Source organism: Heloderma suspectum, chromosome 2 (genome assembly GCF_057233095.1).
Source record: "Heloderma suspectum isolate Gila_16-S chromosome 2, 16-S_ref, whole genome shotgun sequence".
NCBI classification, from domain to species: Eukaryota; Metazoa; Chordata; class Lepidosauria; order Squamata; family Helodermatidae; genus Heloderma; species Heloderma suspectum.
In genome coordinates this window covers 178,536,920-178,555,000 of record NC_139459.1, presented here as the reverse complement: position 1 = coordinate 178,555,000, position 18,081 = coordinate 178,536,920, and the positions used below count along the sequence as shown (strand labels likewise).

At 48.2% G+C, this 18,081-nt stretch overlaps 1 protein-coding gene across 1 annotated transcript in view; it reads left to right on the top strand.

Annotated features, from left to right (window-relative positions):
• Nucleotides 1-8,338, top strand: part of COL5A3 (collagen type V alpha 3 chain) — a 116,463-nt gene extending 108,125 nt beyond the window's left edge. The window contains exons 63-67 of the mRNA XM_084836459.1: nucleotides 82-340; nucleotides 954-1,066; nucleotides 1,227-1,295; nucleotides 1,466-1,702; nucleotides 6,441-8,338. Of these exons, the coding sequence (XP_084692585.1) occupies nucleotides 82-340; nucleotides 954-1,066; nucleotides 1,227-1,295; nucleotides 1,466-1,702; nucleotides 6,441-6,587 (825 nt within the window). The 3' untranslated portion in view covers nucleotides 6,588-8,338. The remainder of the gene's footprint in view (nucleotides 1-81; nucleotides 341-953; nucleotides 1,067-1,226; nucleotides 1,296-1,465; nucleotides 1,703-6,440) is intronic.
• Nucleotides 8,339-18,081: the final 9,743 nt, after the last annotated feature.

Sequence of the window (18,081 nt, the reverse complement as noted above, 5' to 3'; positions counted from 1 at the left end):
TTGGACCACCATTACCTGCTTCCTCCCCTACATGCTATGTCACTCCTTCTCTGCTTTTTTTTTCTCCTCCCCCCACCCCAGGGCCGCCCAGCTGAGCTGCAGGACCCTCTGCCTATGGAAAATGGCCGCAAGAGCTGGCGTGACTGGGAGCTAGGGGAGCAGGGTGATGCACCAGGGGCAGTGGATGATGACCCTGATGCCAATGGACTGGCAGAGGTGCTGGCAGCCCTGAGCTCCCTACGCGACGAGGTGGAGCAAATGCGATGTCCACTTGGCACCCCAGAGAGTCCAGCCCGGGTCTGCAAGGAGCTACAGTTTTGCCATCCCCACCTCACAGATGGTGAGATTGAGGGGGAAACACAGAATCAAAGGATAGGAGTGGACAGAATTAGGGCTAAATGGAGGGCAGAGAGAGGCCTTGTACCTACTCTACATCCAAGCCAGCAAGAAGCAGAAGGAGGTTTTCCTTCCCTCCCTCTCTTGAAGGCTTCCCCAACCTGGTGCCCCCTCTAGATGTTTTGGACTATAACTCCCATCATGCCTGACCATTGGCCATGCTGGCTGGGGCTGATGGGAGCTATAATCCAAAATGTCTGGAGGGCACCAGGTTGCCTACCCCTGATCTAATAGATAAACCTAAACTGGATGTCAACTTTTAGCTTGTCATGGTGTCTTCCAACAAACTCTGGGATTGAAACTATCCTAGTACCATGGAACTACAGTTCCCAGGGTCCCTTGCAGGAAGCCAGGATTGATAAACCAATGGAAGATTTTATGGTATATTACACTCTAATTGTGGGAACCCAAGAAGAGCTGCATGGTACTCTTAGTGATCAGAGAGCAGGGCAACTGTTCTCAGACCATTGGACTGAGTTATGGAGGAGCCATTACCACCCCCCTAAGGGTCTCCCAGCCTGTTCTGCCCTGACACTCATCCCTTTGTCCTTCCTCAGGTGAATACTGGATTGATCCTAACCAAGGGTGTGGCCGAGATGCCTTAAGAGTTTTCTGCAACTTCACAGCTGGTGGGGAAACCTGCTTATTCCCCGACAAGAAATTTGAGGCTGTAAGTAGCTGTATTCAATATCAGTAGGGATGACTCGGGGTGGTGAGGAAGAGGGGAGAGGTGGTGTGAACTACTCTGCTGTTGACAGTAGATTCCCTGGCTCAGGAACCTGAATTGCGCATCCTAAAATGAGCAACCAGTGTGCAATCTGTGCCTCTAGGTACGACTTGCCGCCTGGAACAAGGAGCGACCAGGAAGCTGGTTCAGCACATTCAAGAGGGGCAAGAAGGTAGGGCTTCCCATGTCATCACACCTGCTTACCCCCCAGAAACAGTCCAGGAAGGGGGTGCAGTGCTTCTACCACTGTGTGAGTGAATGGAGTGAACTGGAAGGCGTGCATTGGCTTTCTGGTGTCCTGCTGATTCATGCTGTCCATCTTCTCCTGCTTTGCGTTCTCAGTTCTCCTATGTGGATGCAGATGGCAACCCCGTGCAGGTGACCCAGCTCACGTTTCTGCGCCTGCTCAGTGCCATCGCTAACCAGAACTTTACCCTCCTCTGCCAAAATGTGGCTGCCTGGTATGAGGCCAGCACCGACAGCCATGCTCGGGCCTTGCGCTTTCTTGCCTTCAATGGTGTGGAGCTGATGCACAACAGCACAGAAGCACCAGTCCGTGCCCTGTACGATGGCTGCCAGGTAAGATCTCAGCCTTCCACTCCCTGGTCTCTATGTCTTTCCCCTAGGCTTGCCTTCTCCGCTATATTATTATTATTATTATTATTATTATTATTATTATTATTATTACTACTACTACTACTACTACTACTACTACCACCACCACCACCACCACCACCACCACCACCACCACATTTCTATACCGCCCAATAGCTGGAGCTCTCTGGGCGGTTTACAAAGATTTAAAACATTAAAAATACAATATACAGAGATTAAAAACCATTTACATAAAAACACATGGACAGACAATATACACAAAATAAACATATATCTAAAACAACTTCAAACACACAATCTCAAAAACGAACAACCTTAACCATAAGACATTCCAGGATCGATTAAACACTTATCATATCCTGCTGAATGCCTGCGAGAAGAGAAAGGTCTTAACCTGGCGCCGAAAAGATAATGTTGGTGCCAGGCAGGCCTCATCGGGGAGATCATTCCATAATTTGGGGTCCACCACTGAAAAGGCCCTCTCCCTTGTTGCCATCTTCCGAGCTTCCCTCGGTGTAGGCAGCCGGAGGAGGGCCTTAGATGTTGAGCGTAGTACACGGGTAGGTTCATGTCAGGAGAGGCGCTCCGTCAGGTGTTGTGGTCCCAAGCTGTGTAAAGCTTTATAGGTTAAAACCAGCACCCGTGTGTGTGTGTGTGTGTGTGTGTGTATGTGTGTGTGTGTGTCTATCTATCTATCTATCTATCTATCTATCTATCTATCTATCTATCTATCAGGCTTCCTGACATTCACTCCCATGACTTGGTGGTTCTCTGTGACATGCAAAGCCCTGACATGGAGGAATTTACTTGCGAGATATCCATCAGGTGATGGAAATGTGGCCATACCTGAATGGGTGGGGAGAGTTTCAGCCCCTTCTCCCCTTCCCAGTTGGCTTTGCCCTATCTTTCATTCTCTTGGGCTCTGCTAACTCCTCTTCAGCCACCTTTCCTCTGGCAGGTATCCTAGGGTTTTAGTGCTGCCGGACAGGCTGAGATTTAACTGTTTGAGCTGTTCTTTATCGGATAGCCTTGGCCAGTTGGCAGCTGATGCTTAGAATTCTTGGACCTGTGAGAGGCTTGGTCCACTAACAGTTGATGTCACACCATTGACCTTTGCTCTCCACTGGAAAGCCTGTTTGTTCATGCTGCTCATAGGGTGGGTGGGACATCTGGAGAGGGCAAATCTGTCTCCCAGGCAAAAAGCTCACATACTCCCCCTACACAGTTATCCCCTTCCCATCCCTCAGCGATTTTATTTCTCCTGGTAGTGCCAGTCAAGTGCTGCTGGAGGAGTAATGTGAACAAGCAGACCAATATAAGCACTGAACAGCCCATTTGTCCCACAGACAAATGGGAGCTGCGACAAAAAAGTTGCAGTGTATTCTCACTTCCCAATAGGAGTTTTTTCCATTGAGGATTCAAACCAGCCAGTCACACCCTCCTCCAGATGCCCATTCTGTTCCCTCCCTCCCTTCCACAGTTTTCCTTACCACGTGACAGTCAATATTTCATGGCTGCTGAGCAGGTAACATCCTTATTGGGCTATTTTGGGGGAGGGCAGGGAGGTGCCCCCTTTTCTTTTAAAAACATATTTTTATACTTCTGCAAACCTTACAGTTCCCCTGAACATGCTGATACCACCTCCCTGTTTCTCCATGGCCATGTTTTGGCTACACTCCTGTCAGCACTCACCACCTGAGTTTGTTAATAGAGAGACTGACAAGTAAGGCTCTGTCACAAAATGTTGCTTGTGTGGGGGGTGAGGGAGTGTTTGTGTGCATGGAATTCCCCCTTCACACACACACTGGTTATTTCCCAGCTTGGAGCCTTTGAAGGTGTGGATCGATGCTGGCTGTCAGCCAACATGATCCACCCCTTCAAAGCTTACCCTTTTCAGGCAGGGAGGCTGCCCAGAATGGGAAAGTCTCCCTGCCTGAGAAGGGATAGCTGGGAGCTGGATGCCAGCTGGCCTAAACCACACCTTTTAAAGCTTCCCCTTCTGAGGTGGGGAGGCTGCCACAAGCAGCAACAGCCACAAGCAGGAACAGCTCCTCTGCCTGGGAAGGGATGGTTAAAATGTGGCCCGTGCTGTGTGCAAGCAGCTTTGCTGACTGAACTGTCACTCTCAAGCTCCTTCTGCCTCCGCCCGCTCCATTTTCTCTTTACGAGTGCATGCATGTGCAGTTGCTGGGGGAGGGTGTTGTTTGGGGTAGGGATGTCTCCTCTCTCTCAACCACATTTAATGTACTTCTGCAAACCTTGGGATTATTTCACGCATGCAGGTATCTTTTTCTTTGTAGGTGGTGCCATTTGCCTTCATAAGAGCCAGTGTGGCATAGTGGCGAGAGTGTTGGACTAGGAGTTGGGAGACCTAGTCCCCTCTCGGCCATGGAAGCTCACTGGGTGACTTTGGGCCAGTCACAGACTCTCAGCCCAACCTACCTCACAGGGTTGTTGTTGTGAGGATAAAATGGAGAGGAGGAGGATTATGTACGCCGCCTCGGGTTCCTTAAAGAGGAAAAAAGGCGGGATATAAATGTAATAAATAAACAATGATAAGCACACACACCCTTGCACTTTAGATGGAAAGATGCTGAGGAGAATATTCCTCCTGCCACATTCACAGTCTAAACCTCACAGCCATATTCCCCACCACAGTATCCTCTTGGACCGCCTGGAGAGCATGGGCATTGGAGACATCGTATTACAGTGGTTCTGGTCCTTCCTCTCTGGCAGGTACCAGAGGGTAGCACTGGGAGAGGAGGTGTCGGACCCGTGGCCACTTACTTGTGGGGTGCCACAGGGTTCCATCCTCTCCCTGATGCTATTTAACATCTATGTGAAGCCGCTGGGGGCTCTCATCAGGAGGTTTGGGGTGCGGTGTCATCAATATGCGGATGACACGCAGCTCTACCTCTCGTTCAAATCTTCACCAGGGTTGGCTGTGGAATCCCTGTCCAAATGTCTGGAGATGGTGAGTGGCTGGATGGGGAGGAATAAGCTGAAGCTGAACCCTGACAAGACCAAGGTACTTCTGGTGGGAGACAAGGGTAGGTTGGGGGATGTTGACCTGGTGTTGAATGGGGTACAGCTACCCTTGAAAGACCAGGTCCGCAGCCTGGGGGTCATTTTAGACTCCCTGCTGTCCATGGAGGCTCCGGTGTCAGCCGTGAGCCGGACAGCATTGTACCAACTCCATCTGATACGGTGGCTGCGCCCCTACCTTCCCAACCATCTGCTCCCATCGGTAGTACATGCCCTGGTCTCCTCTCGTCTAGACTACTGTAATGCGCTCTATGTGGGGTTACCCTTGAATTTGGTTCAGAAGCTGCAGCTGGTGCAGAACGTGGTGGCTCACTGATTAAAGGTAGCCACTGGAGTGATCACATCACTGCGGTGTTGAAGGAGTTGCACTGGTTCCCAGTTGTTTTCTGAGCCAAATTCAAGGTGTTGGCTTTGACCTTTAAACCCTATGCAGTTCTGGCACAGCCTATCTCAAGGAGCACCTCCAGCAACACCAGACAGGCCGCTTAACAAGATCAGCCTTGGATGGCCTTCTCTCTGTCCCATCAGCCAGGACAGCTAGGCTGGTGGGGACGAGGGAAAGGGCCTTCTCTGTGGTGGCCCTCACTCTGTGGACTCCCTCCCTAGGGAACTCCGCCATGCCCCCTTTTTAATGAGCTTCCTCCACTCACTGAAAACGTGGTTATTCAGGCAGGCATTTGGGGTGGGTTAGGGTATTTTTAAATAATGTTTTAATGTATAATTTTACTGTTTTAAATTGTACCATTGTACATTGCCCAGAGTGGCTGGGTGACCGGCCAGATGGGCGATTAAGAAATTTAATAAATAAATATTATCACCTTCCCATGTCCTGCAGAACCACTCCCTCTTTCTAGTTCTCTGTGATCCCTAGCACATGCTTACAGAAACAACAGAAGAGTCTGGTAATTTTCCCCAGCACCAGAATCTGGTTTTCTCCCAGGATCTCCTCCTCCTATAGGCCATGATGTAAGGACAGTGGGAAGGGCCAAAGCCCGTCTTCACTGTGATGCCTTTGCAATATGCTGAGTTGATCCCTTGTCACTTGTGGCTTGTCCCATTAGCTGGAACTGTTGTACAGGCCCTTTGGCGCTGGGCCATCCTGTTTGTGGGGTGCTAAGGATGCAGGCAGAATCCTGGTGGTGCAGGGAGTTGGACATGATGCTTTCTTCTAGTTGATTCTGGGGCTGTCTTCAGATTTTTGTGGGCTTCAGAGCATGAGGCCTCCACCTTTCCCTTCCACTCACTTCGTGCTTCACCATCTCACAACTCACACCTCTCAGTGAGAAATGCCTACTGTGGTGAGGGAGGCACATTTTACAACAGAGTAAAATATTCCTGTTTCCTGCCCTTCTGAGTGAGCTATCCCTGCCTCTGTGGGTTCGGGCCCATTGCCTGCTTGGCCCATCCTTTGCTCAGCCCCATGATTTTATGGTTCCTCAACCAGCTCTGGCCTCTAGGCCTTTCCTGAATCCCCCAGTTAAACAGTGCCATCCCCTGATCTTTCAACAACTTCAGCCCAGCAAATACCGACAGTACGGCCACTTCTATAGCCACCATGTTTTTCCTACATTGCTGCTAGATTTCCTCATGCCCCAATACTTCTACATCCTCTCATCCCGAAGATCTTGCTTCTGATGCTATCTTCTCTGCCCTCCAGGTGCGCAAGGGCCAGGAGCGGACAGTTCTGCAGGTCCGGACGCCACGTATGGAGCAGCTGCCGTTGGCTGATGTGGCCGTTCAGGATTTTGGGGACACCAACCAAAAGTTTGGTTTTGAGCTTGGGCCTGTCTGCTTCAGCGGCTGAGCCCTTCAGAGATGGACAGCTCCCTCCAGACTGTGGGACTACCTTCCCCTGAGAAAGAGTGAGCTAAAATCTCCCTCTTCCTGCACTGGGGGAGTGGGCTGCCGGAGGGGAGCCGGCCCTGAGAAGACCTGCCGTTGTATCTAACCAGATGACAGCCTCCTATTTATGCGGCCGAGGTCCTCGGGGCCGTGACTCTTGGGGAGCAGCTCAGGGCCCAGACTGAGCCAGGGCCCTCCCTTTCTGCTGCCCTGACAAATGGTGCTATTACGCCGTCTTAGTGAAGCACTGGACTGACTGCCTGGCACTGGCCACCTGCAGGAGACCGCATCCCACACTGCTGACCTTCTTCCCCACCACTCCCCAATAAGGGTGCAGAGGCATCAAGATCTTGCCTGAAGCACCTTGGGAACTGGGTGTTCAGGGCCAGTCTATTGGCACAGCCACCCCAAAATGGACATGGACACAGGGATTGGATGGGGAAAATGGAGGAGTAGAGCACTGGCTTCCAAGCCCATGAGCAACCACAGAAGAACAGGGTTCAAATCCAAGGCCTAAGGATTGAGGACAGGGCATCCAGATGCTGGTCCCATTGAATTCAGTTCTATTGGAAGGTATTGCCTTGGCATGACAATGGTGTCCCACCATTACCATATAATCTGGGTAGGATAGATCCCTTAAGATCCTTGAGGGAGCAGGGGGATGGGTAGGAGTTATTACCCCCACCAGAAGATGCCCAGGTACTCTGCTTGGAGCCTTTGTCCCCTTGTGACTGTTCTCCACTGTTGCCTGTTCCTGCTCCAGTGCCAGATGGTGCCCCAAGACAAAGCCAAGGTGCTGGGGGGAGGCTGAGCCTGCCCCCCTCTTTTTGTCCTCCACAAAAAGCCCAGCTGTGAATCTGAAGTTATCTCTAGGGATGGGCAAACAAGTGATTTTCATGATTGCCCAGATTGTCCGAACACCCAATTTGAAGCTTGTCTCGCCTTGTTTCCTGCGTTTGTTTGCGAACCAGAAAAGTGTGCATTTTGAATGGGAAAAATGTGCATTCTAAAGTGCGCACCCAACCTGAGCACTTTTCCCCCATAGGGTCAAGCATAAAAATGGGCATTTCTTCTAACATGAACTTGAGTTCAGGAATTTGCAAGCATTTTCAGAGAACGTGCTCTCCTCACATTCGCGTTCAGAGATGCAATCATGGCATGTTTGTATGGTTTGCGAACATTAACGAAATTCTCATACATCTCTACGTCATTTTCATGCTGGGAAGAGGAACAGGTAGAAGTGCTGTCCCTGCCCCGATCACCCTTGTCTGTTGTTCTATGTTGGGCAGAGTGTGGAGGATTCTGGGACCTTGTTTCTCTTGGCAGATGCTTGTAAGATATGGCTAGTGATTCTGACATGTGTGTCCCTCTACAGAGGGAAGATGATGTGGTGCAGGTTGGTCCCAACTATCCAAGAACCTGTAATTCTAACAGATTCACTGTTGCCCGTAGCCCCTAAGAATGAATACAGGACAGAGGCCTGAACCCTGTGCCTTCTTGCCTTCTGTGCTGTCCCACACTCAGACCTTAGCACTGACCTTTCTTCAAACGCTGGTGCTATAAATGCCTATATTTGTATGCTTCCTCCTTGTATCTCAGGCTGTGGCACCAACCGGGTATGTGTGTGTGCATGTTTGTGTGTGTGCTGTGTATGTGTGTTGGTTACTGTATCATCTTAACAACCTGTATTAAACCTCAGAGCGTGTGACTGCCCCACTGTCTCTGTGTCAGCTGGCTATGCTGGAGAGACCAACCATGCCAGTACTCCTGAGGTCCAATAGTTGGGTCTGAAGCCTTGTAGGAAGACTGCTGGGTTGCTTTCCCTGGCTATTAACATTGGGGAATGACACAGACATCTCTGTACACAGAACTTCACAGGCAGTACAGCAGGGGTGTCTAACCTCTTAGCTCGAGGGCTGCATTTAATTCCGGAGGAGCTCTTGGGGGCCACTTTCCAGTGGTGGGTGGAGCCGGGGCCAAAAGGGGCAGAGCCAAAATACAACACCCCCCCAAAAAACCCAGTGTATTTGGGTTAAAGCTCTTCCTGCCAGTAACTGAGCCTTAGGAGAGACATTTTAACCTTTTAGAAATGGCGGGGGGGTGGGGGGGGGAACTGTGCTAAAGCTGGGAAACCACCAAACAAGTAGTGCTTAGGGGGAAAGGGTGGGACCAGGCAATGGGGGTGTGGCCATCTAGGGAACCCCAGAGGGCCAAATTGGGACCCCAGGCAGGCTGGATTTGACCTACAGGCCTGAGATTGAACACCCTTGCAATGAAGGTTCCCTCCTTGTTCTTTCGCTTGGCAACAAGAATTCCGTTTGATTTCTAGACAGCCACTTTTAACTCTCTCTCTCTCTCTCTCTCTGGAGGTGGGGCTGTTATTGAAGTTGTGCTGCTACCTCCCAGAGGTTAAAGGAAGGTGATACAGCTCAGCAACACCATCAGTTTTGGCATCACAGATGTTTAAATCCGCTGTGAAAATTGCTTTGCTGGCAAACAGGTGCTAGTTCAGAGGGGACAGGACAGACTCGGTGCATATTTTCACACGCACAAAATGTGCCTCGCCCCACTTCTTAGTGATTTTTGGACCATTTTATTCAATCCCCAAAAAATCCCATTCACAATTTTCATTCCCAAATGTGCATTCCCTTCATGCTGTAACTAGGGAGAGATTGGGGCAGAGGTCTGAAGCACTGGAAAGCTGTGGAAATGCCAATAGCAGAATGCTGCAACAGGGAGCGCCGGGTAGAAGTTGGGGTGCATTCCCTCCTCCCATTCAGTGGGAGGTCACTGAGAGAGCTTTATTTGCCCTCAGCGATATCATCACTAGCCAAATCTGATTGGCTAGATGGCATGGTGACATCATCGTGTTCGCAACATTATGTCTGATTGACTAGGGTCATGCTAAGAAAAATCTCAATTTACTTTTTAAAAAAAGGTGGGGGGCACCCCAGCAGCAGAAAACAATGGCTTGAAAAGATATGCCAAAGAGGTGGAAAGGTTTTTCCAGTGCAACACCTGCCCCACAGCAAAATTTCAATATTAGAAAAAATGTGATTCAGGATGAATAGACATTTATGCTTCTAGGTTTTTATTAGTTTAGCAATTAGCTGTGCCACAAAGATCCCAGGAAATGGACTCCTAAATTCTAATGTTTCTTATCTGTCTCTTCCCACATTTTCCTGAGTTCATTCATTTGATTCATTCTTGGCCATTCTTAAGGTTCAATTACAATCAGGATTAATTAAAGCTCATTTTCCTTTTTAACTCCAGGCTTGACCATAGACATTGTAGTATTTAAAAGAGAGAGTGAGAGAAGAAGGTGGTACTTTAGATCACAGGTAGCGTGTGTGTGTATCTCTAAGTGACAACCCATCACACTCACACGTTGCACTGGGTTACATAGCAGGATTTTTAGGCAACCTAGTATTCTATGGAAATTTTTCAAAAATGCATTGCCATGGCAGAAAATGTCATACCAGCGGAAGCCTTCTGTTATGTCTCTGGAGGTAAGGTATAAATTAACTTGACTGAACCTCTGATCCTTTGTTTATCTCTCCCAGCCTTTTTCTGAGTGCATTTATCTGGTGATACATCAAAGATCAACATCCAGCCTTCTTGCCCTAGCTTAGGATCCTTCACCCATGAAGCTGTTATAACAGCTTCCCCTAATCTGGTGCCCTCCAGGTGTGTTGGAGCACAACACCCATGCTGGCTGGGGGTCATAGGAGTTGTAGTCTAACACAGCTGAAGGGCCCCATATTGGGGAAGTCTCCTCTACAAGCTACTCTGTCTTGTCTGCATCATATCATCATATTTGCACTTAATAAATAACAGATGAAGAAAGTATGTCACAGCAAAGATGCCCACAGAACTGATCGCTCTCCATTTCCCAAGCAAGCAGACTAAACAAGATACTACAGGAGAAGTCACAAAGCCTTCAGGGTCACTAGCTGATCTCATCATTGATCAATTTAGATTTTACCTGCAATACAGAGCGGCTCTCAGAGGGAACACTGTTTTTTGAAACTTAAACCTGCATTTGTAATATTCATCCATGCTGTATCATCTTCACCTTTGCCTGTGGTAATTGGTCGTTATTATGCAGAATGATGGCACCCTGAATTGTTCAGGTCTGAAGGGGGTAAAGCTTTCTGCCTGGCTAAATATTGCCATGCTTCTTAGCATGGTAGATGGCTTTTCTTTTCAAATGCAGACTTCCACAACCACCCTCCCTGAAGATCTGAAATGGAAATGAGGGGGGCGGGGATCAAGTATAGGGCAGAGGCTTGCTTGAGTCAGATAGAATTATTTGACCCTTACTGTGGTGCTCTGCTTGGGATCTGGATTGTGTACATTAATTGTGTGGAGCAGCTGGCTCTTCCAATGGCGTGGTTTCTTGTACAGCACATACGCACCTTCCTTGGAACTCCTGAAGCTACAATGTCACAACTAGAAGTCTTACATTCCAACTTCATGTACGCTGCAGTTACTTACCGATGTGGAGAAGAAGTTTGGACATGCTCAGGAGCACCTTTATTATTATTATGCCCCTGATGTGAGCTCTGGCATTAAAAAAACAGGTTCTGTGGCTGATCTCTAGTCAGGGGTGCCGTTTCAAGTGTCATTGGCAGTAGGGTAGCTGGGCAGGTAACATTAGTCATCCCACTGTGTAGAAGGTGCTCCAGAAGCATGATTGCCTATGGCCTGAAAGAGAGAGGAGGGATGTCCCTGCCCCTTGCACTATACCAGTACACCCCAGGGGACTATACATGAAACCTGGGAGCTGGGTGAAAGGGATTTTTGAACCTTTATATTGCAAGAAAAAGGGCTGCATGCATACAGAACAAGCTTGATCAGAGCAGCCTGTTGCTCTCTGCATCCCTAACACAGCCCCCACTAGGTTCTCTAACGATCATGGTGTAGTGGGGCCAGGACTTTTTGATTGACAGGGATGCTCATGTCACCTGCCACCTCCCTCCTCCCTCAGAATTCCCTGGTTCCCTCTGAACTTAGTTGCAATCCTCACAGTAGCCAGGGAGAAATGAATTTTCCCAGCAACAATATATTGTTCCCTGTTGCAATAGAAAGTATTTTGGGGTGGTTTGGTCTTGAATGGGCAATTCAGACCCATTGGCTTTACAGAAAGGCTGCTCCTGGTGGAGATGAAGACTGCTAGAACTGGTTTTTGATCTGGATCAACACAGCCTGCAAGTTCTGGCCTCTCCTTGGGGGCATGGCTGTGGGGAGTGTCCTGATGAGCACCTTCACTTCCAAAAGTACCACTACACCACTCCTAACAGTAGCCTCTTTTTTGCCTCTGTGCCCTCCCAGCACTAAGTGAAGTTAGCAGAGCTGACCTTACCATGAAGCAGCAATCACTTTGGGCAACAGATCCCATGCTACATTCCATTTTCCTGTTTTTAACCTAACAAATTTGCTCAACATCACAGAATGTTGTGGTAAGGATTTGAACACAGATCTCTGACCAGCATCCAAATCCAATGCGCTGTCTGTTTGACCACACTGGCTCCTCATAAGTATGCACTCAAAGGGGGAGGGCTTGGGTGGGAGGCATCACAATTTTATCAGCCACATTTATGACACCAAGATGGCACCAGATAAAGGAAGCAATAGCAGAACTGGGGAAAAGTGAATATTCTCAAAATGAAAGAGGTTTTGGAGGGCGGGGAATATTTCTATCCTGAAATGCTACTTTAGACTCCAAATATTAAATAGGACAATATTCAGCACAGCCCTGTGTAGTGCGTCCTTGTGTATGAGTACATCAGATTCATTAAAGCAGTGTTTCCGAAACACCCAGTAGTTGAGAGATGGAGCCAGCCCAACACATTTTGCTGAGTCAGACCAGAAAACACCCACCCACCCCCAATAAAGTCTAAGTGCATAGTCAAGTTATTTTGGTAGCTGAGGCAGAAAATCCCACAACCATCCCACTGATCTCTGGCAGTAAAACTACAAGAACAATAAATAACTGACCATTTGCTACCCTTACATGACACCCAACATCAGCTACCTGAGGCCAATGCCTCACTCTTACTAATGGTATGGTCAGACAGCCCTCACCCCACCCCCGGAATTAAAATTGGAGGCATGCTTCCCTTTTACACTTAAAATTGGGTTTACTGTTAGGGCAAGGGTGGGCCTACAATTCCCATCAGCCCTAGCCAGTATAGCCATGGGATATGATGGGACTTGTAGGCCAAAACATCTGGAGGCACACAAGTTGCTCACCCCTGTTTGAGGTGTCAGGAAACCAGGAATAAGCCCTCAGAAGAAGCCCACCTCCTATGTTTCTGCATGAGTCATGTTCTGGGCATGCCTCCTCTGAGGGCAGATAATCCTGCTGTATCTTTGCAGAGTGAGTTCTTAGTCCAATCAGGCCCAGTGCAGAAACACAACAAAAATACCGACCCTACCTGATTAGAATGGGAGCAGGAAAACCAGAAGAGTGAATCATCTAGATGGCATAGGCAACCTTTTTGGACCCATGGGCACACTTGTCATTTTATTCTGCGCCCGAGGGGGCATTTGTCCCCACAGTCATTTGGGCCTGCGTGAACCTTCCAGGATTCCCTCCTTCCTTGTCCCTGCACCCTTCTAAGACACTGGGCTTTAATATATGTATTTATTGCTACACTGTGGTAGAATTCATGACCTTAGATCAGCCTTCCCCAACCTGTCCCCTTCCAGATGTGTTGGACTTCAACTCAGAAGCCCCAGTTAGCACGGCCAATGGTCAGAAAGGCAGGGAATTGTAGCCCCAAACATCTGGAAGGCAGCAGGTGGGGGAAGGCTAGGGTGGCCATGTGCCCTCTTTCACAGCGGACAGTCCTTTATTTGAAGGGCTGCCAGAGGAGTGTCCTCTATTTTGAAAGTGTCCTCTTTTTGAGGGGCTGTCCAGTCCAAGTCCAGTTTAAAGAGAAAGGACCACCAGAAGGCAGAGCTGGGCTTGAAGTTGCCCATCCACAGCACCTGGACAGCAGGCTGAGCAAGGCACACAGGTCACCGGGTCACAGTCTTCCCCACTAGGGTGAGATGTACTATATTGGTATTTAAATTATAATAATTATTTCTAAATGTGTACCTATACATATAAATCAGTACATGCAAATTGTATGCAGATAGGTGTCCTCCTTGGTCCTCTTTTTTGTTTTTGGCAATTCACCTGTGGCCACCCCAGGGAGGGCTAGTCTATGCTGACCAGCAGCAGGTCCCCAGAGTCTCAGGTAGAAAAAGGTCTTTCCCATCACCTGCCACTTGATTCTTTTAATTGGAGATGATGGTGTCCAAAGCATCTGCACTGCCACTGAGCCATGCCCAGGGCCCCTCCCCAAGCTGCCCTTTCCTATGGCAACATTTTGGGGGAAAACAATCCCTGGATTAGTGAGCAGAGGCCCCAGGGCACCTGTGTCCCATTCTCAGCCACAGCACAGGGAGTGACTCCTTGCCTTCTGAGAACCAAGAGATCAGCCTTGACCTTCATCAATCTTTCAGCTGCACCCTTCAGGGGTCGTTTTTTGTTTTGTTTTGTTTTTTGCACAGTCAAAATAGAAGTTGCTGGCTTGGCACATTTTCCCAAACCGGCACCCGTTCGCAGGGCAATCGCCTTCTCAAAACGTTTTGCTGTGGAACCCCTGGCTGGCAGGTGCTGAATATTCAGAACCGCCTCTTCCTTGGCTGGTTCTTTCCCATCCCCGCTTCTGCCAACATCGCTAGCCTAGCTCCGCAAGCATGCAGCGGGTGGGGAGATGTCTGTTGATGTGCATGGCAAAGCTGAGGGCCAGGCCCAATTTGTATTCCAAAGCAGATAAAGGCAGCAGGCAACGTTCTTGCATGCTGATGATTTCGGAGCCTCCTGGCCGTGCAGGAACCGAGTACTGCGTAGCCAGCAGCAGCACACATAGATGCTCCCTAAACCTAAGAGCTTCTCCAAAGCTCTCTGTGTAAGTTGGGAAAATGAGAGGCAGTTTACAAGTGGCAGCGACTGTAAAAATCAGGGCAGATCTATGTATAAAGTGTGATACTGTGGAAATGCTGAAAGTCTGTAGGGATAGTGCCCGAAGAATCACAGCCACCTTGCTTGCTTGCTTCCTAAAGAAAAGCAAGTTTCTAGCCCCTTGGATGAGTTTTAGCATATATAAATCTGTCATGCTCACCAGATAATGGCCTGATGGCCTTCCATCTTTTGAAGTATTAAACAAGCTCTATTTTGGGAGGCCAATAAGCTTGCAAAAGACGCAGTCCTAAAACTGATAGGTGTGCATGTGCGTGTGCGTTTGCATGTGTGTGTGTGTGTATGTATGTATGTGTGTGTGTGTGTATGTATGTATGTGTGTGTGTGTGTGTGTGTATGTGTATATAAATATAAATAAATAAATAAATAAATATATATATATATATATATATATATATATATATATATATATATATTTTCCTGCATCAGATTCCTCTTGACTGGGTAACACACAGGGGGTAGGTTTGTAGATTCTATCTAATCTGCCTCCCCTCCCCTCCCCACGGCACCCCACCCCACCCCGCCCTGGATGATTTTCCTTCTCCTTTTTTCTGGTTCTCCTTTCTGCTTCTGCTTCTTCTTTCTGCTTCTTCTTCTCCATCATCAACTTTGTTATCTGGAATAGATGTGATTCCAGTATAATCAGTGGTGCAGCTTGTTAATTTTAAGCCATGGACCTAATGATCAGGTGGGAAGGGGGCGGAGCTTTAGATGGCCATGGATACTACTCCACTTGTGATGTACACAACTAACATTTCTCTTCTCATGTAGGAAAGCATAATGCATGTTACAAGTAAATATAAAATGAGCATCTGTAACCATGGACATGCCTGGTCAGCCAGCCCCCTGCCCATGTTTGTTGTTGTTGTTGTTGTTTTAAAGTAAGGATGCTGTGGCAACCAGCATTAGCTCCACTGGGCCCATCATGCCCACACCAGCCCAGATGCTGATGCCAGGCATGTTTGCCACTGCCCTCCCATGATCCCATCACCTGCTGGGTGATGTGTGATCTTTTTCCCCACCTTTGGGCTGCAGGGCCCTAGATGTATACTCTGAGGTCCAGCCCTAGCAGCACTGCTGACTATAATGCATGATGTCATTCATGATTGGCCTAACTGTAACTGGTCCATGGCTGTGAAGGCATGAAGATCTGATGGTGACCATAATTCAGCCCTGCTGAAAAAGAATCCACATGGCTTCCACAAAGGTAAGTCCTGTCTCCCTAACCTTTCAGAGTTCTTTGAGAGTGTCAGTAAACATGTAGACAGGGGTGATCTGGTAGACATTGTTTACCTGGACTTCCAAAAGGCTTTTGACAAAGTTCCTCAGCAAAGACTGCTGAGCAAACTTAGCAGTCATAGAGTAGGAGGACAGGTCCTCTCATGGATCAGTAATTGGTTAAAGAACATAAAGCAGGGGGTTGGAATAAATGGTAAATTCTCCCAGTGGAGGGAAGTAAATAGTGGGGTCCCACAGGGATCTGTATTAGGACCAATGCTTTTCAACCTGTTCATAAATGATCTGGAATTAGGAGTGAGCAGTGAAGTGGCCAAGTTTGCCGATGACACCAAATTATTTAGGGTGGTTAAAACAAAAGGGATTGCGAAGAGCTCTAAAAGGATATCTCCAAACTGGGAGAATGGGCATCTAAATGGCAAATGTGGTTCAATGTATGCAAGTGTAAAGTGATGCACATTGGGGCAAAAAATCCCAACTTCAAATATAACCTGAAGATCAGAGCTAGCGGTAATGGACCAAGAAAGAGATCTTGGGGTCATGGTGGACAGCTCAATGAAGATGTCAACCCAGTGTGCAGCCGCTGTAAAAAAAAAAAAAAGGCAAACTCCATGTTTGGCATAATTAGAAAATGAATTGACAATAAAACTGCCAATATCCTACTGCCCTTATACAAATCTATGGTGCGACCACACTTGAAATACTGTGCACAGTTCTGGTCACCACATCTAAAAAAAAAAATATTGTAGAGCTGGAAAAAGTGCAGAAAAGGGCAACTAAAATGATCAAGGGGCTGGAGCATCTCCCCAATGAGAGAAGGTTACAACAGCTGGGATTGTTTAACTTGGAAAAAAGGAAGGTAAGGGGAGACATGATAGAGGTCTACAAAATTATGCATGGTGTGGAGAATGTGGATAGGGAGACATTTTTCTCCCTCTCTCAAAATGCTAGAACCCGGAGTCATCCCATGAAGCTGATTGGTGGGAGATTCAGGACAGATAAAAGGAAGGACTTCTTCACACAGTGCATAGTTAAACTATGGAATTCACTACCACAAGATGCAGTGATGGCCACCATTTTGGATGGCTTTAAAAGGGGTTGGACAAATTCCTGGAGGAAAGGGCTATCAATGGCTACTAGTCTTGATGGCTATGTGCTACCTCCAGTACCAGGAGCAGTAAGCCTATGTACACCAGTTGTTGGGGAACATGGATGGGGAGAGTGGTGTTGCGCTCATGCTCTGCTTGTGGGTTCCTGGTCAATAACTGGTTGGCTACTGTGTGAACAGAATGCTGGACTAGATGGACCCTTGGTCTGATCCAACAGGACTCTCTTATGTTCTTATGATTGGAAATCTTAGGCTCTGCCTGGGGGAGAAAGGATGGGGGAATTCCCTGACTGGGGGGGAGGTGGGTCAGGTGGAGAGGAGTGGATCCTGGGGAGAAGGTGGCAGGCTGGATGGTCACCCCTGTCAGGCGTATTTAGCTCATGGGCCAGAGGTTCCCCACCTCTGTCTTAGGGACTGAAAACAGAGATGGGACAGGTGTTGAATGTCTCGCTCTGGATTTGACTGATGTCTCCATAGGGGGCACATGGGCCTTTCAGAGTTGCCCAACACTCGGGGAGCCATGAAACTATGCAGCCAATGCCCTTTTGGCCTCTTTGAGATGCCTTGAGCTGAAGGACTAGAGGAACGGCATGTTCTGAAAACCCAGTTTGGCAATTCTGTTGAAACCCAGCTGTGATGAAAGGAACCTACTGAAATAATCTTTTGTTTTAGTCAGCGCTGTGCTACATTTTCTTGCTTCTCCTCTGTAATAAAATATTTTGTTTAATAAAGGGAATGAGTTTGTGGCACTCTTGTTTTTAGCCACGTGGCTGCAAAGATTGCTTGGTTACATGCTTTAAAAAAGGGCTCTTTGCCCAGATCAGCTTAGAGGAAGCCAGATTTCTCCTACCCTCTGCCCATGGTACCCATCCATTGCAGGCTTTCTGATTGGGCTGCCACATGTGTCCTGCTTTACAGGGACAGTCCTCTATTTGAAGGTGGCTTCTGTTTGAAGGGCTGTCTAGTCCAAGTCTAATTAAAAGTGGAAGAGCCACAAAAGAGGGAGAATAGCAGGAGCCTTGAAGTTGCCTATCAACAGGTAGCACACCTGGATGGCAGACGGAGCAGGCAAGA